General features: G+C 38.7%; 1 protein-coding gene across 1 annotated transcript in view; it reads left to right on the top strand.

The window, feature by feature from the left end:
• The window catches only part of OBI1 (ORC ubiquitin ligase 1), a 45,954-nt gene that overhangs the window by 10,297 nt on the left and 7,996 nt on the right, over positions 1 to 27,661 (top strand). Inside the window, exons 2-5 of the mRNA XM_061435171.1 lie at positions 6,599 to 6,734; positions 8,831 to 8,922; positions 11,328 to 11,576; positions 15,104 to 15,192. Coding sequence (XP_061291155.1) covers positions 6,599 to 6,734; positions 8,831 to 8,922; positions 11,328 to 11,576; positions 15,104 to 15,192 — 566 coding nt within the window. The remainder of the gene's footprint in view (positions 1 to 6,598; positions 6,735 to 8,830; positions 8,923 to 11,327; positions 11,577 to 15,103; positions 15,193 to 27,661) is intronic.

Genomic DNA, 27,661 nt, shown 5'->3' with positions numbered 1-27,661 from the left:
GTCTAGGATAGATTTTGGACTTCCCCGGTGGCTCAGACAGTGAAGAATCTGCCTGCAGTGCAGAAGGCCTGGGTTCAGTCTGCCGGTCGGGAATATGACCTGGAGGAGGGCATGGCAACCCACTCCAGTGTTCTTAGCTGGAGAATCACATGGACAGGGAGCCTTGTGGACCACAGTCCACGGAGGCACAAAGAGCCAGACACAACTGAGTGACTAAGCACAGGATAGATAGTAATGGACAGCACCTTTAGGTCTGACTCCTTCCAGATATTTGCTTTTTAAGAAAGGGATTTTTGGTGGTAAAGTCTCTCAAAACTGAAACATCTTCAGATAAAAGACACTATGTAGTAGAATTATATATTATTGGGCTAATATTTCTTGTACCTAGGACTGCCTCCTCAGGCCCATTCCAGTGAGAGAAGAGCCTTCTTTTCACACATTCCTTCATCTTCTCTTTCTCTTCTTCCTCCTCCTCCAGCTTCACTGGGCATTACCCTGGGATATCACTTCAGCATGCTTACTCCAGATGAGTTTGGAATTGTACATGCCACTTATCTTTGCCATTGTTGCCTTGCATGTTTTTTTCATAAGGGTGCTTACTATGTTAATGCCACAGATCTCATTTGAGAGTAAATAGAATAAAAAGTCTAATAATATAGGCAAATTATGACTATTTCATATCTTGAGAAGATCTTATTAAAGAAAATTATTTGTGTGTGTGTTTTGCTGTTACATATAGCAGGATCTGAGTAGAGGAGATGGGTGGACAGGAGTTGAGGGAGGGCTACATTCTTTGTATTTTGTTTCTGTAGTTTATGGTCAAATAAATAACAAGTAATTTGTTCTAGGAGTTCCTTCTCATTTATCAGTTCCTGTTCTCCTAAGTAAATTTAAACCATTGTCTAGAAGTCTTCATCTGATAAGTACATGGTCCAAAGAAATGAAGTAGTGAGCTGTTTCAAAATCCAGCACAACGGTGGCCATAATACCAGGTATTAACAGTGCCGACGAGTCTCCTTTGGGTGACACTGCCAGCGGCTTTCAGCTGACAGCCAAGTAGTCTGCCTGCAGTTGTTCTTCGGTATCATTTTGGCAAATTAAATGAAAAGGTTAAACTTACACTTTTTCAAAATTTGGCAGTGGCCATTGACCTTTTGCTTCTTGGATGTTTTTAGGAGCATTATCTCAGCCTTTCATTTTAATACATCAAAATTCACTTATGTTAATATTAGAGTGTGCATTGTATAAGTTGTTGGTGGTGGAGACAAAGATGAGCAGGACAGTGCCCGTGCCCCCTGGGAGCCTAAAATCAAATAGGGAAAGCAGGATATAGATAATTTTCCAAGTCCAGTGAACATTAAATCATTGCATAAGAAATGCGCTTATGAGAATTCAATAAAGATCCAATTAATTCTAAAAAAAAGATTACTGAAGGTCTTACAGAAGAGGTAAACTTTGATTTTCATCTCAAAAGATGGGAAGGATTTTATTTTGATTGGGTAAGTTGCAGGCCAGCAGAACATATCAAGCTAAAAAATGAGAGCCCAGTAAATAATAAGTCTGTGTTCTTCATATTCTTTTTGATGAACATCAGGTGTATATCTATGTGGTTGAAGTATTGGTTTTGTCCAGTATTGAAATGGATTAAAGGAAATGGCCATTTAAGAAGCAGATTGCATTATTCTTTGGATGCTGTACTCAAAACTGTGAGTAGGGGGAAAAAGTTGTTTTGCAGGAGAGCAGTGCTCCGTATTGTAGCTGGGTGGCTCTGGCATCAGTGTGAAAGGTGGACAGGAGTGAACATGTGACAGCAAGGATGCTTGGAAGAGGTCATTGCAGTAGCTGGGGTAAGAGAAGGGGAACCTGAACTCACTGAGTTGAAGATAGAAAAAGAAGGGATAGATGGTAAGTAAAAGAACATTTAGTGGTAGGTTTGCCACATTTCGACTATTTGGGGATATACTTTTTTCCCCCACATTATACCATCCCTGGAGTCTTGTTGTATTTTATAAGCCATGGCATCTTACAGGGCTTCCTGTGTGGCTCAGCTGGTAAAGAATCTGTTTGTGATGTGGGAGACCTGGGTTTGATCCCTGTTTTGGGAAGATCCCCTGGAGAAGGGAAAGGCTACCCACTCCAGTGTCTTAAATTTTTCATCCTTTTTTCCTGGTGATACAGAAGATATGGATATATCTTAAAATCCCTGGCTTTTTAAACTGATACATGATAACAGAATTTGGTGCCAGATTGGATGGTGAAGGTGAGTAAAAAGGGTGAGTCAGAGAACTCTGAGTATTCTAGACCAAGGGATGAGGTGGAGATGCCATTAACTTAGACAAGAGAGAGTACAGGAGCGGGGTGAATGTGTGGAGGCTGGGCTTATCTTTGGGCATACTATGGTTGGGGCAGCTTTAAGATCCCAACATGCAGTTGGCTCCTGGGCATGTGAATATAGTCCTTTTCTCCCTGCCCCCACCCTTTTTTCTTTTCTTTTCCTTTTCTTTCTTTTCTCTTGAGGAATTGCTAAGTGGAAGTCTCTGTGCTTACATCTTTATATTATTAAATCTTAAACAACAGCTGAATGAAAAGTGTACTAGGTTAAACCATATATCTCAGAACCGGAAACTGATGCCATTGTTTAACTAACGGGCTAATCCAAAGTCAAACAGCTCAATAGGTAGTAGAGCTGGAGTCTGCCCCAGGTTTCTTTTGAAGCCTAAGCTCTGCCACTTACTGAGATCCAGTTACAGAGGCTTCTCAGGAACTATTACTGTAGAAAAGATGTTAACACTATGTAATACATGAGATTGAGAGAAAATAGAACTTTGTCAGATAAGGTATCCCAGGACAAAACTTTAGGGAAAGCAGCTATGCCACCTCCTGTAATCTGATTGTGAGCGTCTCACTTTCCGCTCCTCTTCTTATCACACCGACTCCTCCAGTGTTACTTTAGCCTTTTCATGTCATCGTTGCCACTCACAGACTCAACAGTGTTTGACCATCCTGCTCCATACATGACCCTAGTAAATGTACTTTCTTATCTTTCAAAATAATTGCTTTAATCTATTTTCTCCAGTTGATATTCCTCCCTGCTTCCGACTTACAGCTGGTAATCTCACCTCCTATTTGATAGACAAAATAAAAGTAGTTGGAACATGAGTTCTCCCATCTTTCTATCAACAAATCTTCCATCCTCTGTGTTTGTTCTTATAGCCTTGGTTTTCTTCCCTTTTGTTAAATTGGAAGATAGCTCCTCACTCCATATGAGCCACAATCTGCCTGCTTGTGCTTTGGATCTCATTCCCCTCTTGACTGCTTAGCAACGTTGCTATCTATGGCTCTGATCCCTCCCTGTCTTCCTCTATCATTAACTAATATCTGCTTTTTTACCATACCATTCGCATTATCATTCCTTTCCGTGGCCACATGTTATGCTCTCTCCTTTACAGCAAAACATGAAAGATGACCTACCTGTAGTCTCTGTCTTCATTTCTTCACTTTTCCTTGTCTTGCACTCTCGAATCAAGTTTCCATCTCAGTGCCAATATTCACTGGAAACAGTGCTTGTCAATTACAGACCACAGTGACTTCCATGCAGTTAAATCTTGTAGTCACTTCTCTGTCCACATCAAATTCAGTCTCTCTTCAACATTTGACATGAGTGACCACTCTTGAAAAACTTCCTGTGTAACACCATGTTCTCCCGTCCTCCAGCACAGTCCCTCCTCCTCATTTCCCTTTGCCAGTTGCTCCTCCTCTTCCTCTGTGTGCTGGAATGTATACTGTTCTGCCCATGCAGGGGATCTTCTCCAGTCCTGTGACTTTAAATGCCATCTTTTATGCCAGTGATCCTCAGACCTTGCCTTGTCCATTTAAAAGCCAGGTTGGTGTCACAAACTTAATAGACCAAAGCAGAATTCTTGATTTCCACCACGTGTGAGGCCTTCTTTTTTGCAGTGAAAGTTGCTCAGTGGTGTCTTGACTCTTTGCGACCCATGGACTGTAGCCTTCTAGGCTCCTCTGTCCGTGGATTTTCCAGGCCAGAATACTGGAGTGGGTAGCTGTTTCCTTCTCCAGGGGATCTTCCCAATCCAGGGACTGAACCCAAGTCTCCCACACTGCAGGCGGATTCTTTACCAGCTGAGCCACCAGGGGAGCCTAAGAATACTGGAGTGGGTAGCCTATCCCTTCTCCAACAGATCTTCCCGACCTAGGAATCAAACCAGGGTCTCCTGCATTACAGGTGGATTCTTTACCAGCTGAGCTACCAGGGAAGTTTTTAGTTTGGATATTTAATCTTTGTTAGCCGGGGTCCAGCCCCGGCTGTTATGAGAGCATTTACTTAGAAAATGCCAATTAGATGTGTGCTTCTAATGAGGGAAGCCTATACGGAGTGGAAGAGTGTTTTGAATCCCCTTAATATGCACGGTTTTATGTTTTGAGCATTGACTTTCATTCATTTTCAGATGAATTAATGACTAAAACCAGAAATAAACTCACTGTCCTAAAAGTCCAAGGAGATAACTGTTAACCAGCCATCTTAATTTGGGGGTACACATCCTGCCAGGAGCCTTCTAGGAACATGGAGTATGTGCTTGTGAGTGTGTGTCTGCGTGCCTGTGTTTGGGGAAGCTACCGGATAGGCAGAGTAGTATCTTCCTGGTACTTTCATTGAGAATTTTTTGTTCTGAAAACATTTTCTGACTTAGGGATAAGATTAAAACACCCGTGAATATATTATGGTCTGGACTTCAGAAACAGATGAATTTTTAGAAAAAACTAACCTTCAAAGAGAGTTCAGGTTTGTCTGCCTCTTGAGACTCTGACCAGGAGTACCTCCCAGATGAGCCCTCATTCCTTGTTGTTGGTAGGAGCGCTTGGGAAGGAGTGCTGTGCTTCATGGTCTTACTGTGTTTGAAAGTCTGTGTGTCTGTGTTTTAATTAGCCCTATCAAATCAGTTGAACTCAATGAATTAGAATTGGTATTTCTCCAAGAGGAAGTCTAAATCTGTGCAGAGTTTTCTTCTCTGTTTAGTTTTCTTCTGTTAGTGTTCATAATCAAGGGAGCATCTGAATGTTTGGAAAGCCAAACTAAACCCAGAGAGCTCTTTGCAGGGAGACTTAAAATGACTGCCTGCCTGGCATGGATTGTTGTACATTTGTGATTTCTTTGAGAGTTGGGACCCCTTTCAAATTAGTGAGCAAGATACTCAGTATCCTTCTGAGGCAGATATAGAGCAACATCGATGTTTGTGAAAAGTGGTTTGTGGTGGTTCTGCCTTTCATTCCCCCTCTACTCATTCCACTTTTCCTTGATCTTCTTGTCCCTAATGCAGAAGGACTCTACAGTGGTAGTGTTTTTATTATTAGAACAAAATACTGAAAATGGCTATAAAGTATTTTGAGTCCCATGGTAAAAATACCACATAAATAAAGTGAAAGCCTTCTGTGTCCTTTTCTATTTTTGTTTTATCTTGTTACATTTATGCTGTTTGAAGAATATTCAGTCATTATTCCCTCTGGCAAGTTCCCCAATATGTGGAATTTTAAATAGTGTCTTAATAGCAATTACTTTATTCAACAAACCTTTATTGAGTACCTACTGTGTACTAGGCTGTCCCTAGGTACCAGAGATTCAGAAGTGAATGATATGAAGGAAGTTATTGCTCTTCCAGAGTTTCCATTCTAAAAGAGGAGATAAATACAAATTTATAAGAAATATGTAAACTAACGTATAAAGTCAGGTAGAAAACTAAATCAGCTTCTTCTATTTTCTCTCTGATACAACAGCTACACACAGCCAAAACAAAACACATACATTGTTAACCCCGAGCAAGCCACCTGATCTCTTCACCTTGGTTTCCTTATTTGTAAAGTATATTTACTGTTTATCTTTCAGGATTAGAGAGAGAGGATATGCATGGGAAACTCATTGTAAAATATAAGACAATATAAATGTAAAGTATTTGTACTTGATTACATTGAGTCAAAGATTGATTTATTTGATGTACGTCAGTATTTCTGTCAGCATTGTTTGCTATTTAGATTATAAACCACTTGAGTGTATGTCCTGTCTTTTAGGGTTGTTTTAACTTTCGTGCCTCTGGTTTTGAGGGCATTCTTGTAAGACGTCAGTGCTAAATTGTTGATTGCTATTGCTCTGTAATATAGTGGAATGAATTGAGGGAAGGATTTCAAGCATTATATGGATGACTGGACTAAATAATCTTCAAAGAACCTTCTAGACCTGACATTTTATAATCCTTGACTAGAACAGTTGAAGAAAAATTGCCCCAGCCTTAGTGGAACAAAATGCATTTTCTCTTTGGCAGTAAGTGTGATTTGGAACAAAATAAAACCATTTCTTAATGTATCAAAAGTTTCCATCTCTATGACCAGATATGTAAGCTAGTAACTGTCACACGTGTGTAAGAAACAGTGTGGTAGCAGAAGCAGTTTTTATGAATACTAGATATGGCTTCTTAAAGCACCTGCTGCTGTACTCTAGAGCAGCGATTTGTTTGCTCTAAGCTAAACCTGTTGAGATTCTGGTTATGACTGTTGCCCTGTACTAAAAGTAGTGTTTCCTTTTTCAAAGGTACGCCAGCCTGTCATATGCATCAACAACCATGTGTTTTGTTCGGTTTGTATCGACTTGTGGTTGAAGAATAATAGCCAATGTCCAGCCTGCAGAGTCCCCATCACTCCTGAAAATCCTTGCAAAGAAATTATTGGTAAGGGTCTATTGTAAAAACACATAGAAACTGATTTAAAAGTGTTTAAATAGTGTCTGTCTGGAGGAAAACTGAAATGGACAACTTTTGGTGGTGTTATTTTGCCAGTATCATACTGGGTGGATTGGTCATTTGGCATAATCTATATAAGTGGAGCAACTGAGGAGCATGAAGCACTGTGAGAAATCACAGAGCCTTCTGGAACTTTGATTCTGGTAGAGGCTGTCCATATGGATGAAGTGTTTTTTTTTTTTTTTTTTTTTAATATTTATTTATTTATTTATATGGGTGCACCAGTTCTTAACTGCAGCCAACAGTTTAAAAAGCAGACAAACAAAAAGGCCCACAGAGTTCAAACAAGCTAGCTCAGCTAGGAACATGGAGAAGGGATTCATGAAGCAGTGGCCTCTAAGATTTAAGGATAGATAAATTTTCAGTTGGTAAAGGTGAGAGAGGCCATTTCTTGTAGAGGGAGCAGCATTCACTGCAGTTGGGAAACAGGAAAGTCTAGTTGGGTCTGACTGTTGAAATAAGACTGAAAAGGTAAATTAAGACTTCAGCGCAGAGCATCTCGAGTGACAGACTGAATCAGGGAGTTGCTGTATGGGTGAGAAGGGTAAGTGGGCATGATGGTTTTGAGCAGGGGAATGGCATAAGCCAAAGTGTGTACTAGGAATATTACTCAGGTGATGATACATAGTTTGGGCTTCAGGGGAGAATCAGGACATGAGTAGGTCAGACTCTTGCCCAGGTGAGGGAGAATGTGAGTCTGGATTAAGGGTATGAAAAAGAACATTCAGTGCTACAGTCATGTAGGTAAAGTGGGGTGGGGAAGGTGGTAGGGATAAAACTTGAACTGGAAGATTCTTGGAAAATGAAACATTTAAAGAGCTTTTATAGTGTTATTTCTTTTAGATTGCTAAAATGATTTTTATTTGTTTCTGCTTTAGGAAAAATTGAAAGTGAATTGATGATGGCGTGAATCATTGGGAAAAAAATCTTTTGTCTTTGTAATAGTCCAAAATTAGGGAAAATGGACTTATATAATGTTTTTATAATAGAAAGGAAGATATATATGCTAGAACAAAAGAAGAACCATTGGAACTTTGAAACTAAGCAATCTGAAAGGGAATCAGAGGTGGCTCCAAGGTTTCTCTCTTGGGTACCTGGGTGAAGTCTTATAGAGGAATATTTCTGTGCTGTGCTGCAAACTGGAGTGTCAGTCTCTCAGCCTCTGCTTTTTTATCTGCACTGATCTTTACTAGGAGTCAGGTCTTTCCTTGCAGACTATGAGCTTTGTTGATTAAAATAATTTAAATGTTTTTTTCCCAGCTGCTTTTCACATCCCTTCTTTCTTCATTCATTTGTATATAAGTGATATTTCATAAATTCTCTGAAGTAAAATGGTTTATCCATCCTTGCATTTGGATGGAGTCCTGTGAAAAAGAACGTTTGTAAATGCCTTTGTTATCATGATGCTAAGAAGTACAAAGAAAGTAACCACAGGATAAGTGAAGAGCTCTCAGAAAGAATACATTTTGAGTGTGTATATGTGAGTTACTGTGGGCATACAATTAATGCTGTGATTTATAATCCATCGTAACTGGGTTGTTAGAATCAGTGAAAAGACACATTCATCTTTTCAGTTGTGTTACTAGTAACTATATATATTTGAATACATTAGCTATAATAATATATATTATAATATGTATATCATGTATGTGATATATAAGATAATATATTTGATAATTATATAATATTGATTTATACAACAAATAATATTTTAATTATACAGCTTATTGGTTAGATATAATCACTGATTTTATTATTAACAGTTGTCTGGTATTCAAAATTTGCAGTAGTTCAAATGAGTTAATAAATATAGCCTTTGCCTTCATTGAGTTTAATAAGATACACAGATAAGTAAACATAACATGATATTTTACTGAAAGTATTTCTGATGGTGTTACTTACTTATTTTTTCTCAGAATTGAAGTACAGAAAAGGATGGCAGCACAAAGAGGATGTAAGAAAAAGGATAGAAATTAAGCTAGAGTCTACATAGAAAGGTTAGATTTTTTTTTTTTGTCCTATAGGAGGAACAAGTGAAAGTGAACCTATGCTAAGCCATACAGTCAGGAAGCATCTTCGGAAAACCAGACTTGAATTACTCCACAAAGAATATGAGGTAAATACTAAGTAAATGTTAAATGATGATAGCATTAAATTCTAGGTAAAACTGAGCTATCAGTCTGGACTTCTTAGAGTAAGTATCCAGTGAAATCTTACGTTAAATGCCAGTTTAAAAATATCTTATTTGATAAATTCTTTTTTCCTTTCCTGTTTCAAATAGGGAAACAGATGGAAACATTTCCTCTTTTTCTTGCTTTTAATTTTAAATTTGTGCTCAACAGAAACATCATTTTTTAAGTTGCTCCCTCAAGAAGTTGGGAGATAAAGGAAACTCTCATGTAGAAGTCAGTCTTCCAACCCCATGAGGCGTTATGAATGCAAACAAGTACTGTAACCTTCATTCTGTCTTTGTGTCTACCTGTAAATTCACTGCTAATTATAAGTCTGATAAGTTCTGGTAAAGAAAATATACTTATGTCAGCTACCGACAAAGAGATTTTGGTTTGAGATATGCTATTGCTTTAATTCTTTTTTTTTTGTTTTTTTTGCATGTTTTAAAAAACATTTTTAAAATGTTTGTTGAATTTTTAAAACGTGTTTTTAAAAAATTATGTATATTTAAGGTGTAAAACATGTTTTGATATACATGGTGAAGTGATGACTTCAGTCAAACTAATTAGCATAGCCATCTCCTCACATAGTTACTTTTTCTGTGTGTGTGTGTGGTGAGGGCACCTGAAGTCTACTCGGCAGTGTCCAGTAGATAGTACAGTATTATTACCTATAGTCATCATGCTATACAGGAGGTCTCTAGACTATCTCTAGCTGCAACTCTGTACCCCTTTAACCATCTTCCTGTTTCTCCCACCTCCCCATTTCCCCCACCTTCCATTCTTGGTAACCACTGTTTAACTCTGCTTCTGTGTGTTTGACTCTTTAGATTCCACATATATGTGAGATCATGCAGTTGTTTTCTGCATGTGATTTGACATGTAGGTGATTTGACATGGTGATGGAATTTTTTCTAAATTAGCTTCATGCTAATGGATATATATACTTTTGAATAAACATTAAGTCCAACTGTCATTTTATATTGACTAAATGGGGGATAATATTGCTCTCTTCCTTTGACACAAAATATCTTTAAATTACACTACATAAATGGAAACCAGTTCAGCTGCTTCAAAATTTTTTTGAAATAAAATAGGGCATAGATAAATGACTGAGTAAATGTTCATTCATATGTTTTTTCTTGTTTATATTTATTTATTCATTAATTTATTCAAACGAGTAAAGCTCTTTTCTCATTTTATAATGCATTTAACTCAAAACATATTATAATTTAAAATAGTAAATAGTTCTATCTGTGTTAAAACTAAAATGTATTCTTATTTATGTAATGAATATTTATCACACTTAGATACTAATCAAATTAATGCTTTAGGAGATTGCTGGCATGTTGAAGTTATTTTCTGAGAACAGAATTCCTAACAATTTTAGTTTATTGTGAAATATTCATTATAGATGAATAAATGGTATCACAGAAGAGAGTTCTAGCCCCAAATGTTTCATTGCTGGATTCAAGGTGGTTCTACATGGGGAAAACTAATATTTGAAATAGTCACAGTGGTAGTTAAAGAGCTAGAATGTAGAAGAGTTCAAAATTACAGGTATTATTCTGACGTGGAAGGTGAAAGGACATGGCATATATTTTACTTCTATATGAAGCAAAAGAGAGATGTCAGCCAAAACTACAGATTACCTCGATGAAAACTATATTTTTAAATGCACCTTGCTGCTATTGCTGCTAAGTCGCTTCAGTCATGTCCGACTCTGTGCGACCCTATAAACGGCAGCCCACCAGACTCCACCATCCCTGGGATTCTTCAGGCAAGAACACTGGAGTGGGTTGCCATTTCCTTCTCCAATGCATGAAAGTGAAAAGTGAAAGTGAAGTCGCTCAGTCGTGTCCGACTCTTCGAGACCCCATGGACTTCGCCCAGTAGGCTCTTCAGTCCATGGGATTTTCCAGGCAAGAGTACTGGAGTGGGTTGCCATTGCAGTCTCCAAATGCCCCTTAGTAAAGGAATTAAACATGCCTCAGAATTTTCTTCTGAGGAATCTACTTCCTTGTTGAATTCATGTGACTTTTCATTTTATTGAAATTGTAAATTAACTGAATATTTTAAATGGGATTAAAGATTTGACATTTTTGTTTTTTTAAATCACGAATGATCATTGAATTAAAAGCAATAGAGGTGCCAATTTTTATCAGTCAAAATACATTTTGAGAATTTCAGCTATATGTGACTTTCTGTCTACAAAGTTATTCTGATGCATTAAGAATCTATGTATCTACAGGATTTTTTATGTAAATTTTAAAAACACGTTGACTTCACTCTAGCATGTGTATGTATTTAGTGTCTATGTCTACCTGATGGCTGTGCAATGCTTTTTCAGGATGAAATAGATTGTCTGCAGAAAGAGGTAGACGAGCTTAAGAGTAAAAACCTCAGCTTGGAATCACAGATCAAGACTATTCTGGATCCTTTAACCTTGATGCAGGGCAACCAGAATGAAGATAAACTTCCAGTTGCAGATAATCCAAGTAAAATTGACCCAGAAACTGTAGCAGAGTGGAAGAAAAGGCTTAGAACAGCTAATGAAATCTATGAAAAAGTGAAAGATGATGTGGATAAGCTCAAAGAGGTAAGTTGTGGTTGTGTTTAAAATTCTGTAGTATTTTAAGTACCTTCAAAAGAATAAATAGCCATACTATTTTGAGTCATCCTTTAGATGATTTGGGGAGAAAGGACAAATCCCTGGGTGAGCATTTATAAACAATAAGAAAACTTTTTCTCCTTAAATCTTATTAGCTGCCAAGAAATATCAGGTGCTTCTATTTGTGACTGTAATTGGAGACTTTGTAGTGCCTCTGTATGAGTTTACATCTTCTTGTGAAAGAACGACATCAGTTTAAAGGATGTTTCTTATTTCCCCCTCTTTGTGATTTGGCTTCCTTTTTTTAAAAAGCTTATGTCAGTAACTGCCATGTATGCATAAAGACAGACCTGTCCATTTCTCTACCTATAAAATGGAAGGTTTGGACCATCTTTTTTCTAGCACTCCCTTTCTCTGAAGTTTTAATATTGTAAATAGTTAAAGACTTACTAATTCCAAGAGAACTGTGAGTGATGGCTTTAGACTACTCCCGCAAAAGAATATTGAGAGACAATTTAATTCTTTCAGTTATTCTTCATCCATGCAAGAAGATAGAGAAAGCATAGGTGAAAAGGGCAGACCTCTAGGATTTGCCAGTCTAGGAAAGGAGATGAAATCCATGGCATCAGCATTAGAGGTAATGAAGTGATGTGGAGCTGTGCTGGCCAGAGGGACTAGCCTTTTGTCTTGGCTTCAGGTTTATCCACAGTGGAGGCCTGTTGTGCTGAACAGAGATGGGTTTGTGGTATCCAGGTTCATAGCCCCCTATTCAACCTATCTGCATTCTCTTAAAATACTGTTACTGTGCTGAACTACTGAATTCCACCTCCTGAAATCATTAATGCTCTACATATTTTAGAGATGTGCTGCCACATACCAGCTCTCTGATCCTCAATAAGATTAAGTAGCAGAGAATTATCTGCAACTTAGTGTGAATACTAAGTCAAATTGCATACCCACGTATAAAATAAATGCCATTTGGGCTCAGGAAGGCCAAGATGAGACAAAGTTGGGAACATAGTGCTTTAAGAGAAAAAGAAACTATGGATGTAACTGCACTGAGTTTGCTACAAGTCTAGGGGAAGTGTGTTGTTCCTTTGGTTTATAGTGGCCACCATTACCGTGTTAGTTTGAGAAAAGAAGAGGACATGGAAAGTAAAGGTAGCTGAGAAGTCAGTGTTTATCAATCAGCCATGTCCTCATTAACTGTCCTTCTTGAACTATCAGCAAGTTCTGTATGGTTTCTTTTATATTATTGAATTTCATTAAAATATTTGGCAATAAATGCTTCTTAGAGCATGAAGATATGTATGAAAACTCTGAGTTTATAAGAGTGGTATAATAAAAAAAAGAGAGTGGTATAAGGGATGTATGTAAAAGGAAAGTACATAAAATACAGTTTTTCTTTGTTCTTTTAAAGATCATATGTTAAATTCAATACCCAAAGTTACCTTGAGACCTCACAATTATTTGGGATACTTGAAAAGCCCATTTTGAATACCTAGTGAAGGAATTAGGTAGAACTAGGCAATAAACTTGGAGAAGGCAATGGCACCCCACTCCAGTACTCTTGCCTGGAAAATCCCATGGATGGAGGAGCCTAGTAGGCTGCAGTCCATGGGGTCGCTAAGAGTCGGACACGACTGAGCGACTTCACTTTCACTTTTCACTTTCATGCATTGGAGAAGGAAATGGCAACCCACTCCAGTGTTCTTGCCTGGAGAATCCCAGGGACGGGGGAGCCTGGTGGACTGCCGTCTATGGGGTCGCACAGAGTCGGACACGACTGAAGCGACTTAGCAGCAGCAGGCAATAAACTGGAACATAAACTAAAAAAAATGGACTTAAGAGGCAAAACTTGCATGCAAAATACGAAATAACAGCATATTATAAAACAAATATAGGAATGCTGAAGATTCAGAATAAAGGACTACCTAGTTTGAGTGAAATGGACTTTTTTCCTCATGTTTCCAAGACAAGTAAGTTTTGAACCATTATGAAGCCAGTGTTGAGATTGCAAAGTATAATAGTTAGCTGAAGTCTTTACTACTCTTTTAGGTGCAACAAATAGGCAGGACTCTCCCCTTTGTAACTTTACCCATCCAGTTCTCCTGAACTTGAAAATATCTCTGATAATTGAGGGTTAGCCAGCCCATAAAGAGCATCTTAGAAAGCCTCAGGACTGGTGAGAGACCTTGTCAAGGGGGATGGGGAAAAGAAATCAAATGAGGTTCTAATTTAAGCTTGTCATTCATCATCAAAAAGCATTCACTAAGTGCCTCCTCTTACAGTGCTATGCTTGAGGGCTTAATTCATTGTGTGTGTGTGTGTGTGTGTGTGTGCGCCTGTGCACACGCGCATGTGTGTGTATGAGGAAGTATATTACCTTTCCTATGTCTTCAGAGGGGCAGTAATGGTGTTTATCAGTCACTTAAAGAATTAACTCTCCACAGTCCTGGTTGGTTTGCATCCATGAAGATAAGCAGGTACTCAGGCTCCAAAAGAAACCTGGATACATCTGAGAGAGTGAGGTTGAGTGTTGAAAAGAGTGTCCTCCGTCCTGCTTCTCTTGTCACCCTTTTGGGGCATTTGTGTGTGGATGGACAAGTAATACAGTCAAGAATTCTAGAAATTAATGGTCCAATTTTTAAAATCTGTTTTCAGATTTTCTTACTTTAAACCTTTTTGTTGACAATTGTTCTGACACTTTGAATGTTAATAGTCAGACAATGAATTTCTCTTGCTAGGTTAGTGAGATTGGTTCCTAGCCTAGGGAGTCTTATTTTTTGTTGGAATTCAGAAGCACGGTGACTAGCAGATTTAAAAGAAGTCACTTCTAAGAAGATTCTACAACAGACACTCTACTTTGGGGCTACCCAGGATCAATATTGACCCTCTAGATTTTCTAGCAATAAATATTTTGTCAGGCAGTTTTTAGGTATCATGCAACTCAAAGAAGGAAATCATACTTGCGATTAAAAAAAAATCAAAAGAGAATCCATACTTATTAGAAAATATTGATCCAAGAAGTTGTGAGCCAGAGCATTTGGGAAAACCATTTTGAAGAAAGCAGGCAAGTAGTTTAATGATATTAGATATGTTATCACTAAAAACTTTTAAAATCAATCTCATAATGCAAGATACTTAACCATTAGTTTTGTGAATAATTGCATGTGGTATATTGTTACCATGCTTAGAGTATTCAGTTATATGAAAAAGGAAAAAAAAAATTTGCCATTAGTTTAGTCCCTTAACGACTCTAAGCTAACTAACATAGCTCTGTTTATTTCCCTGGATAGAAGATTTGCAAAGTGCTTGGGGAATTTGGATTAAAATGTGTGATCATGTTTAGTTTCCCAAGTCATTCCCAATGGTGGTTTTAAGTTTCTGAAGACATGCTCTAGTATTCAGTTTTCTCATACTGTTGCTCTAAAAAATACAGATGGCTCATGTCATAATTTTTACACATTTGTTTTTAACATATGCTTAATTATTTTCAACACTTTTTTTTTAAGGCAAATAAAAAATTGAAATTGGAAAATGGTGGCCTGGTGAGGGAGAATTTGCGACTGAAAGCTGAAGTTGATAACAGATCACCTCAGAAGTATGTATTTTGCTCATAGTGCAATGTTTCAGGTTATGTCAATGTTTTAGAATAAGCTGCTGTTACATTATGTTTTTCATTGGATTCTTTGTTGAAACATGGAAGATTAAGTAGAGTGTCTTACCTGTAAATGTCAAGTGTATACTTAGGTTATTGGTAAAATCTTAGTCTCAGTTAATGCTAATGTCGGAAGAAAGGATTTCCTTCTTATCCTTTTTCCTCACCTAATTATCAAGAGGTTTGTTTTATGTGACCTAAGACTGGTGAGCCTCCACTTGGTTTTACATATAACTGTTTAATGATCCTAACAAAGAGTAGGGAGACTAACATGATGCCTTTTGGATATTTTTTGAAATAATCTTAATGATAGTTAAAATTCATCCATTGCTTTGTCTTTACCATGTACAACAACCTGTGACATAGAACTACTATTCTCCATTTACAGATGATAAAATGGAGGAATAGAGATCAAATTAATTTTTCTAAATCTTCACAGCTAGTAAGTGGTGGAAATAGGATTCGAACCCAGGTAGTCCAGCCCCAGAGCTGTGCTCTGTTACATTACACTGAAAGCTGTTACACTACCCATTACCCTAAAAAGCCTATCTGAAATAGAATTTAAGGCTTCATTTGTTGAATTTTGTACTGATTTGAACTGTACAATTAAATGAATTCTTTTATGATGGGGTTATTTTCACTCCATTCCAAAAGATACAAGATTGCAAAATTTTGAACAGTTAGTTTAAAATGCTAAGAAACAGTTGAGAATTAAGATTTGAAGATTAAGAAAAGATGAGAGAGAGCTCTTGAGGTTGTTATTGTTCTAGGGGAAAAAAAAAATGACAAGTGAAAAGAAAATGTGACCCCCCATCCCTCTGAGGAGTGGCATATCAGAACTCCACACTTTCTTCCTGTCCAGCCATTTTCTCCTAATGGAAAAAGACAAGAAAGGCATAAACAAACATTGGAAATTTATCCTACCAGAAGTAGTTCTCTGCTTGTCATTTGAAAAGGAGAAAATATTGCCTTCAGTAAAACCAACTGTGGTATCAGGAAATGGTAGAAGTAAACCATAATTACTCAAAGCAGAGATAACTAACCAATAGAGAAAGAAGCATAGCTTTTACTTTTAAATAGTTCCTTCCCCTGTGCTCTCCAACCTCATTTTTCTTTTCACTTCAGATAATGTCCTACTTTGATGAATTAGTGAAATAAGCTTAGGAAGTGTTGCCGTTAATATATGGTGGTTTGAATCTCTGCTCTTCTTATTTATTGGCAGCTCGCCTTGCCAGTCATAATAATGTTTATCCATTAGCCATTTCCCACAGCAGGCTGAATGGAACTAAAGCCATTTTGTTCGTAGCTTTTATTTCTTGAAAAGTTGCCCACCAGATTTCAGATTTAGCACTAGCCACCAGGATGTGTGTTTTTAAATATCCTTGATTCCTACCTGATAAGCAACTGAAGAATCCCACCTAAAGAAACCTCACCTCTGTCTGTTTTCACAAGCAGTCACACTTCTGAATCTCATATAACTTTGTGATTCACTGTCTTTAGCTTCCATTGCTTCCCTTCAGGGGAAAGGGAACAGGTTCACTTAAAAAACGATTTGAACTGACCCCTGTTCCAGATCAATGTGCAGTGCGTTGAGGTATTAAAAGTATGGCATTTGATTTATAGCCTTGTTTACCTCTGCATCACCAAGCCCTAGTGGGAGGCAGAGAGAAGCTGACCACAGCTGAAAATACCCAAATCTGGTTCACTTGAGCACTCCTGTTTGTATTGAAAACAGTACGAAATTTCGAGAGTTCAAAAGTAAATGCAAGCAAACAGAAGCCATCCATTCCATTTCATTTCCTTGATTAGGAAGTGCCTTGACCAATTACTTTTCTCCTCTACTCGGTTAGTTGTCAAGGTGTACTTTTTATATACGTGGCCTGAGTGTCTAATGTATCTTTCAGGTTGTTCAGACATACTCTATGAATCAGGCAGAAGAGAGAGCTTTAAAATTTAGATACTAGAAAGGGAAAAAAATTAGGAAGGTGTATTTGTTAGCTTGGGCTGCCATAACAAATACATAGACAGGGTGGCTTAAACATTGCAAATTTGTTTGCTTATAGTTCTGGAAACTAGAAATCCCAGGTCAAGGTTCAGCAGTTTGGGTTTCTGGCAAGGGCTCTCTTTTTGACTTGCAGACAGCCGCCTTCTCACTATGTCTTTGCATGTCAGAGAGAGAGTGTGTACTCTGGTCTCTCTTCTTGTGAGGCAGCAGTTCTGTTAGATTGAGGCCTCCTCTTTATGGTCTCATTTAACTTTAATTACCTCCTAAAGACCCTGTCTCTAAATATAGTCATGCTGAGGGTTAGGGCTTCAACAAATGAGTTTGGTGGGGGGGGGTGGGGGAGAATGGGAATACAGTTCCGTCCATGGCAGAAGGTATTTCTTTTAAGGACTTGCGGGGTGCTCTGTTGCTTAGTTGTGTCCAACTCTCTCTGACCCCATGAACTGTAGCCCACCAGGCTCCTCTGTTTATGGAGATTCTCAGGCAAGAATACTGGAGCAGATTGCCATTTCCTCCTATAGGGGATCTTCCTGACCCAGGGATTGAACCCGCACCTCCGTGTCTCCCGCATTGGCAGGCGGGTTCTTTATCACTACGCCACCTGAGAAGTCCCCCTTTTAGCACTCAAGCAAATATCATGCTGTTGCCCCAAAACTAGACTACAGTCTAGTGTGAACAAAGGGGACTTAGACATTTACACTGATTTCAAGTAAATAGTATTGTATAAAAGTAATGTATTTTATGATTTTTAAAAACAGTGGTATAATCTTTAAAATGAAATCTGGATTATCATTTATCTCCTCTGCTATTGTGTTTCTAGTCTTTTACCCTCCATTGTATTTAATCTCAATGTGTACCTGGATATTTTTCCTTTTTCAACTTTAGCTTGGAAACCCTTTTGTGCAGTGTGGCAGCTATCTCACTAAGCATACTCTTCTGGATTTCAATAATATCCATTCTGTTCTTTGTCAAAACTTCATTGTCCTGATAGCTAAACTGGTGGTCCAGAAAAATGCAACTTTTTCTTTGACTTGATGTAGCCACTTCCTGAATTAGTCTCTCCCTTCTAATTTGTTTTAACCTGAAGAAAACCATCTGCCTGCCCTTTCAGTTTTCTCTAACATGGACTTCTAAGAGAATCAGATTTGATATTTGGAACTCAAGAGGGGGTGATAATGTCTTTTAGTTTGCAAGACTGGTATGTGAAGAAAAGCCATTCTCCCAGCCAGCCCAGAAATACTGAATGTTTACTTGTTGACAGTATCCTAGATGCTTTGAACCATGCACATTCTGTTTCTGACCCTTAAAGTTGGTTAGGTTCCCCTTACTATCTTGTACTTTCCCTTGTTAGCACATAATCACAATTACTAATAATTAGTGTTTTGTGTAATTACTTCGATGAATATTAAAGTGGTATGTAACTATTCCAGTGAATTCAACCCTGAATATTCATTTGAGGGACTGAAGCTGAAGCTCCAATACTTTGGCCATCTGATGTGAAGAGCTGACTCATTAGAAAAGACCCTGATGCTGGGAAAGATTTGAGGGCAGGAGGAGAAGTGGGTGACAGAGAATGAGATGGTTAGATAGCATCACCAACTTAATAGACATGAATCTGAGCAAACTCAAGGAGATAGTAAAGGACGGGGAAACTGGAGTGCTGCAGTCCATGGGGTTGCAAAGAGTCAGACATGATTTAGTGACTGAACAACAACTATTACTTATTTCATATTTTTCTGAGTGAGGGCTATAGTTTTATTCACTATTATAGCCGTGCATTTTATAGAGTTCTGCTCCTAGTATGTATCTGTTGAGTAAATGAATAAAAATGTAGCTCCTGAGAGAATTCCCCTTCTATTTTGCCAAAGATTTAATGAAGAAATTTAGTCATTTTTCCTCTTCCTCTTCTCCATCTCCCATTTAATGGGGGATCCCAAGAGTGTCACACCTCCACATAGTAAGAAACAAAAATAAGAAGCTGAAGGAAGGTAGAACTGCGTTTCTCATATTCCTAAACTGTGCCCTGAAGTCTGGATATATTTGTCCTTGATAGAGTTAGGAGTTCCTAGTGATTTTTTAGCTTCAAATATTATGAAGCTTATTAATGACTTGTAAAGCATTTGAAAGTATTACGCCCTGTCTCCGAGGTTGCTCTGTTCAGTTGTGCCATTCTTTTTGCTCTAGTCTCACTGGCAGAGTTTGTGCCATGTTGCCACCTATTTTGAGGCTTAAACAGCAGCTGGCCCATGCCCTTAGCTTCTAACTTATGTTAATAGTGTAGGGTATGAAATATATATGTATATATACAAAATTTTGTATACATAGAATTGCATAGGTCATTTGAATCAAACTTGGTTATAATTGGATTAATAATGGCTTTCCATTCTATAATTATGTATTTGGTAATGTTATTGTATCTTTAGTGAGACCTGTGGGTTTGATAGTGTTTCCCTGCAAGCATCATTTTTACTGCCCAGCAACCCTAAGACTTATCATTATGGACCAGTTTTTACCCATGCCTCAGCAGCTTCCCTTTCACTTTCCACTTTCATGCATTGGAGAAGGAAATGGCAACCCACTCCAGTGTTCTTGCCTGGAGAATCCCGGGGACAGAGGAGCCTGGTGGGCTGCTGTTTATGGGGTCGCACAGAGTTGGACACGACTGAAGCCACTTAGCAGGTAGCAGGTAGCAGCAACTTCTGGAGGAAGATGAATGCTCCAGATACTCCTGGGTGGTGATCAGTATTCTATTAGGACACAAAAAGAAGTGTTCTTAGGAGGACAGAATAGACTTCATAAATCATAAGCTGTACGTTCTTCCCCTCTTGCTGTGTTTGTGTGTTCTTTGAGCCGTCTCATCAGCTCCCATGGCTTTAATAATCATTTTCTTAATATGTCAACGATTACAAAATAAAATCTAAATAATTGGCCTTGCCTTTTCTCCGAAACTGTAGGTTCATGTTTCCATCTGTCTATTTTATACTTTCACTCAAGATCCTGTACCTTAAATTCACTGCAAAGCACAAGAGTGAAATAAATGCCTAATTCTGGAGACAGACTACCTGGATTGAAGTTTCTCTTCTTCTACTCTCTCCTTCCCCTACCCAATTCAATTTTTGCTATACTCAAAATGGTTTTTTATGAAGTGTAAATCACGCTATTAAATCTCTTATCTGAAACTGTCCAGTGTTTTCCTAAAATACAATCCGGACACTTTGCCAGCTAGTCACGATGCTTGCCTATTCCATCTCATCCCCACAGCTTATCCTGCTCTAGCCATACTGGCTGCCTTCTGTTTCTAAAACATGCTAGAATTTTTTCCCTCTCTTAGAATGTCCACATCTTTATATGGCTGTCTCCCATTATCAGATTCAGAGAGGCTTTTCCTGATCATTCCATCTAAAGCAGTCCTCTGAAGTTGTCCCCATGACCTTTCTTTGTGGAGTTTAGAATGGAGAAGACAGAACAAGAGGTCAAGCAACTAAACAAACAAGTAATTTCAGACAGTAATAAGGGCTAAGAAGACAGGTAATACTGTAACATTGGTTGTGCATTAACTATGGGCTCTATTATAAGTACATCTCAAGCTTTAACTCATTTAACCTCACCCACCTACTAGATAGGTACCACTACTAGCTCCATTTCACAAGATAAACACTGAAGTACAGAAAGTTTAAATATCTTCCCCCAAATCACAATGCTAGAAGGTAGACAAAGCCAGAGTTCAGTTCTGGAGAGTCTGGCTCCAGAGTCTGCTAATAATCTTATGCTGTATTGCTTCACCATGCCATGATTTTATCACTGCAGTTAAGACTGAGTCAGGAAGTAGAAGGTGCAGAAGCAGAGGGCCGCTTCCTTCCTAGCTTCCCCTCCCTTCTTCCCTCCCTTCGTTCCTTCCCTTTCTTTAACATTTAACGGTGGCTTTATGAGGTGAATGCTTGAAAATATTCAACAGGAAATTTAATTTACTCTACACTAATGTTTGCAAATACATTGTTGCTGCTAAGTAGCTTCAGTAGTCCGACTCTGTACGACTCTGTAGGACCCCATAGACAGCAGCCCACCAGGCTTCCCCGTCCCTGGGATTCTCCAGGCAAGAACACTGGAGTGGGTTGCCATTTCCTTCTCCAATGCATGAAAGTGAAAAGTGAAAGTGAAGTCGCTCAGTTGTGTTCGACTCTTAGTGACCCCATGAACTGCAGTCTACCAGGTTCCTCCATCCATGGGATTTTCCAGGCAAGAGTACTGGAGTGGGGTGCCATTGCCTTCTCCGAAATACATTGTTAGCAATTCTTAAATATTTCAAATGAACTAACTTGAAGTACAGAAGGCTTGTTCTCTAATAACTCTTCAGGTGACATGACATCTGAATGAAGCCTATATGAGTTGATTCTAGCCTTGTTGCCCATCTCCTTCACTTGCAGAACCCCAGCACCTGAAAGGCACCTGATACATACTTGTTGAGTAATTAAATAAACAGATAAATAACGTTCGATAAATTACTTGACCTGTTGGAGCCATTACTTTTTAATGTAAAATGTGCCTAATGTACCACTTTGAAGATGAAATAATTGTATGTCCTTGGCACACCACGTAGCACAGAGAACTGGTGGATGTTTGCGTCTAAATAACTGGATCCATTATCCATCCCACGCTAGAGACTGTTTATCCTCTCGCTTTGTTTCTGTCCTCGTTAATGGCTTTACTACTTATCTGGTTGCCCAAGATAAAAACCTCAGTCTTCCTTTCCTGCGTTTTCCACCGCTTCTTCTCATCCCATTCCTTATTGTCCAGTATATTCTATCCTATCTATTAAATTCCTGTGTAATGCCTCTTCTTGTTCCCACTAGTTTCGATCCACGTGATTTCATGCTTAGCCAATTTTAATAGCCCTCTGCCTCATTGCTCTTGTCCTGTCACAGCTCTGGAGAATTTGCTGTATGTTGCCTGAATTCTAGAATATAAATGTGATCATCTCACTCTTGTTAATAACCTTGGGTGATTTTCTATTTTTCACAAATTGAAGGCTGGATTTCTTAGTATAGTACATGAGCCTCTTTACTAATAGGACTTTAGCTTAGCCTTCTTAGCTCCTCTCAAACCTTCCTCTTCATGTACGCTGCCGTGGCCCTGATGAATTTCTCACTGGGCCTGGATTTGCATGTGGTGACATGTACCTTTGCTCATGTCTTTTCCTTTGCCCCTGGTCCTCTCCATTAGCCTTTCATTTTTTATTCAGCTTGATGAATCCCTACCCATCCTTTGAGACTGAGCCCAGTTGTCATTTTGTCTATGAGACTCTCTTAAGATTTCCTATTGTTCTTTTATTGTATTGTTTTAAGGATTATCAGTTACATGACTGTCATGCTCAGTTAATCTTCCAACTCCTTGGAATTAAGACTTTTTTTCTGACCATGTCACATGGCTTGCAGGATGTTAATTCCCTGGCCAGGGATGGAACCCATGCCCCTGCAATGGAAGTACAGAGTTCTAACCACTGGACTGCCAGGGAATTCCCAAGACTCTTTTTGTGTGTGTGATGAACTCAGTGTGTATCTATATAAAGTGTGTGTGTGTGTGTGTATTTTCCCTCTGGGACATAGCAAAAGGACATAGCATTCTCACACTCTAATGCTTTACACTGCTGTTTGGAGGGAACTGACCGGGAATTAAGACTTGAGCTTTCTTGAAGCTTAAGGTATATAGGGTTTAAGAAGGCAGAGAAAGTTTCCTGGCATTCTCTAAATGAGGAGAGCAAAGGGATTCCCTGAAGTCTTCCAAAATCATCCTAGAGGTTGAGAGTTTGAAAGAGGAAAAGAGGAGACAGTGTCAGGGCTTGTATTTTGAGTCTGAGTCTCCTCAGTTGAACAGGTTTTCCTGCCCTTACCCATCTCCATGCTGACTGTGAGCTGCGCCCCTTCCTAGTTCACAGGTCTAAACTCCTCCTCAACTGTGTCTCAAGACCTACCACCAGTACCAGGCCTGGCTTTCAGCTTCCTCAGCAACACCTCTGCTCTTGCTAGCCTCGGCTGTTCTCTCTTCCTGACCTTTTCTGGCCTTTTTTGTTTCTCATGATTCTGCTCTGACAAACACAATGATTCCTGGTATTTGACCCCAGCCTGATCCGCTGACTGATTCTGCTGTGCCCTTTGGTTTTCCCGGAAGGGGAACTTGTAGACTGTCAGGGGAGCCTGATGATACCCTGGGGCCAGACTGTGACAGCTGGGTGTGCTCAGGCCCCTCAGCCGCCTGAGGGGCCCTTCTCTGGATATTCAGCTAATTGGGGGTGGACAGTTACTGCAGTTTTCTGTCACCATGTCTTTATTGTATTGATAAGATACTTTAGGAGCCTGCAGTGCATGCTAATGACTAAGCGGTAAGGTTGTCAGAAAGATTACGAACTGCTTGAGAACAAGGATAATGTCCTTTTGTTTTCTTCCTCATCGCCCCTCAGCATATATTAGTCTTCAGTAACTGTCATCTGAGTAATAATTACAGAGTGGCTGGATCACAGTTTTTTGTTTTATTTTGTTTCATATTATTCCTCATGCTGAGAGAGAAAGATTGATTTAACTGTAGTGACAAATGTATAGATCGTATTAGTCCAGAGATTTTTAAGTATGCTTTTTTCCCCCAACCACAGTTGTATTCTTTTATACTATTGAGATTTTATTGTTGTTAAGGTTAGTATACTTTGGGGAAAGGTATGAAATCCTTTATTCCTCTGAGGACTGTAAAAAGATATGAAATAGCATGTTTCAAGATTCTCTCCTTCCATGAAAGATTAGGATCGCCATTTATGTCATGTCAACTTCAAGGCTGCTCTTAGAGGATGGAAAATTAGGGCATTCCTGTATGGAACTGAAATACATTTATCAAATAGAACGGAATTTATTTCACAGTAAAAAGAGTAGTCCATCTTCACAGGCAGCAAATACGGATGTGGGATGGCCCTTTTTAGAGACTTACCACAAAAGGAACTTATTCCTTTTCAATTTGCATATACTGCCCAACACTTGCGTGTTCTCTATTAAGAATTTCTAGGTAGAATTGAAGTGGTGGATGCATGATTAGTTTAATAAACATACACAAAAAAGCTTTCTTTAAAGTCGTGTTAGTAATATGAGCTATTATTTTAAATTCGGTTCTGTGTTTGAAAACTTGCAAATCCAGACACTGCCTTTATTTTTTGAGAGGTGGAGGAAAAAGGAATGGCTGCAAGGGCTGACCTCTGTCTTTAGGGAGGAACTGTGGCTTTTTTTTTTTTTTTTAGTTCTTGCAAATATTGGAGCACATTCTGTTTGGGGATAAAACTAAGATGCAGTATAGCATAGCTTATGTTTTTTATTCCTATTATACCCCTGTGTAAGTAAGTACTATGTGATGTTTAGGTCCTAAAATTTTTGCATTTACAATGTTGCTCATTTCATCGGTAGCTTTGTTTCTTTGTAGTTGAAAATGCCTGCTGATTGTGCATGAGGTAGACAAGAAGATCATGTATGTTTTTTATACATAGAACAATTAAAGATGGAGCTTCCAGTTTATGATTCTAGTTCAGATTTAGTTTATATATCTCTGGTTAAAATAGTCACCCTTTTTGGGTTGGCATTTGCCAGGTTGATCTGTGCTACAGTTTCCTGGAAGGCCATTTTAATAAAGGATCTTTGGCAGCTTGAAAATTCTCTTGAACTTATGTCTAGAACATGATAGATGTTTGATAAATGTTTATTGGCTTTGTGCATTCAGATCTGAATGTCTTCCTACATCTTGTTATTTCCTCTCCATATTTCTATTAGCAAATGTATGTATTAATAAATATTACAACAGAGCTAGACTTGGCACTCAGTAGACATGCTAGCATTTTTACTACCTCATAGTATAAAGAGGTGCTGATATTACTTAAGCAGGGATCTCACGTTCAGGCATCTCGTGGCTTCATACATGGTATTTGGACTTCGAAAGACTTGGCTTCCTGCTGCTTCCTTTCTGTATTACCTGGGACAAGAGACGAGTGCTTTAAGTGTCTCGTTTTTTCATCCTTAAAATAAGAAACATAGATCTTGCTTCATAAAGGTGACATGACAATATATATCAAGTATATAGCAATGTACTTGACACAAGTAAACTTTAGTAAATTGTGACTGCTGCTGTTACTGTCACCATCGTTGTCATTAATCGTCACTTACACTACTGTAGATTTACCTGTTACACTTTTGGTAATGTCCATCCCCAGAGTTCACTTGTATTTATTTATTTGGATGTTGGGCCAGGGAATAGAAACATTGTTTGGAGTCCTCAGGAGGGAAGGTTTTTTCCCAGTTCTCTCTTAGTAGGCTTCATGTGGCTTAATAAATTTTTGTGGACTCAACTATTGTGACAGGATTGGCCACAGATAGTAACTTTTATGATTACCAAAGTCTCAAGGAATGTAGCATTTTCATAACTGAGTCTTTCATTTTAAACAGAGAAAACTCTCTTGAGGAAACCCTGGCAAGTCATTGGGTTCAGCAGTGGCTGAAAATGTCTAGGGCACTTCCCAAAGCTTCTCTTGTAGTTTAAAGACAGAACACTCTCCCCAGTCCTGCCGTTACACCCAGAAGGATGAGAATAGATGTGGATCACACACAGACAGGTCTTTGGGAGCGGGTGAGAGAAAGGCCCCCACCAGCAGATACAGTCTGGAGCTGCCTCAGTGCTGGCCCTCCCTGTGCGCCTTCCCTGGAATACACCCCTCCCCATCCTCTCCACACATGCGCATGGCAAAGCACATGCTGGGACCTCTCCTTTCCTTCCTGCTTCTAGCCAAACTCAGGTCCCAAGGAGCTCCTATTACACACTACTCACTTAAGTTACATCTAATCAAAGAGAAACTCCAATATTTTGGCCACCTGATGTGAAGAACTGTCTCATTGTAAAACACCCCGATGCTGGGAAAGATTGAAGGCAGAAGGAGAAGGGGACGACAGAGGATGAGATAGTTGGATGCCATTACCAACTCTATGGACGGACATGAGTTTGAGTAAGCTCCAGGAGTTGGTGATGGACAGGGAAGTCTGGTATGCTGCAGTCCTTGGAGTCACAAAGAGTCACACGATTGAGCGACTGAACTGAACTGAATCAAAGAGAGGCATTTGCAGACTTAAGGAATCTCCAGCTCACACATCATGCTTTATGAGAATATACCGAGGGAAGGGAACAATAGAAAGTTTTGTTCTCCTGAAGCTCTACCTTTCCTCCATGTTTAAAGTGAAGAAGATACTTGCCTGATATCTCTGCAAGTCAGGGGATGAGAAGGTATGCAACTGTAGCTATGTAGCCAGGCAGCACTACAATAAAATTTGCTCTATGACTGGGTCATTTTTTCTTAGGTATGTGTAATAGTTCTCTAAAAACCAATTGCTGAGACTCACTTAAGTTTACTTGGTTTTCCCACATACCAAGCATTACTTTAGTACAGGTAATCCTCACTTTCCATGTTGTACAGAACCATAAAAATGACCACTGAACCTAAAACCATGCAAAGCAATCTTAATAATCAGTGAGAAAAATCACATTGTTCTATAAACTTTAATACTTTTATCAAAACATTGAATCTCTATAAATGTATATAAAGATGAAAAAATAGTAAAACTGATATCTATTTAGTACTTAATATTTATATAGTACAATGAATTATATATAGAAGCATTGAGAATTGGAATCTCATTTCTTTATTGAAAACTTATGGACAATAATTTGAATTGTGCTTGCCTTCTTATCATATAGCTTATGATAATAAAGGCAGTAATTTTTCTGACACTTAAACAAATTGTCATATTCCTAAGTTTGCGTCAGTAAGTTCGCCTTTCCCAGTTCCTCTGGCTTACCTAGGTTTTCTTCAATAGCAACAGTTTCAGCATTCCTACGGTCAGCTATTCTTCTCTATATTTCCGTTTGATTCTAACTTTACTACTAGCATCACCAACTCAATGGGCATGAGTTTGAGCAAGTTCCAGGAGTTGGTGATGGACAGGGAAGCCTGGTGTGCTGAAGTCCATGGGGTCGCAAAGAGTCAGACACAGCTGAGCAGCTCAATTGACTGACTGACTGACTACTAGCATTAATCACTTTACGATTTGTTTGCTACATCTCATCTTTGTTGGCCAGTTTTGTGTTTTGAGTTTCCATTTCTGTAAAAATGTCATGTCACAGCACAGCTCTGTTTTATTGTCTGTGTGTGAAGTGGGTAACACGTGCACAGTCACTTTCAAACTTGGAGAGAAATGACCCGATTGGTCACAGATTGGCTGGATCACAAACGCTGGCCCAGATCCAAAGATTGCTTTTACTTTGTTTCACTCTTAGCTCAGGTGCCAAGTTAGGAAAAGATATAAAATCAAAGGTACCTGAGGCAGAGGGGCTCACTTC

Source organism: Bos javanicus, chromosome 12 (genome assembly GCF_032452875.1).
Source record: "Bos javanicus breed banteng chromosome 12, ARS-OSU_banteng_1.0, whole genome shotgun sequence".
NCBI classification, from domain to species: domain Eukaryota; kingdom Metazoa; phylum Chordata; class Mammalia; order Artiodactyla; family Bovidae; genus Bos; species Bos javanicus.
This window is presented reverse-complemented; position numbering and strand designations above follow the sequence as displayed.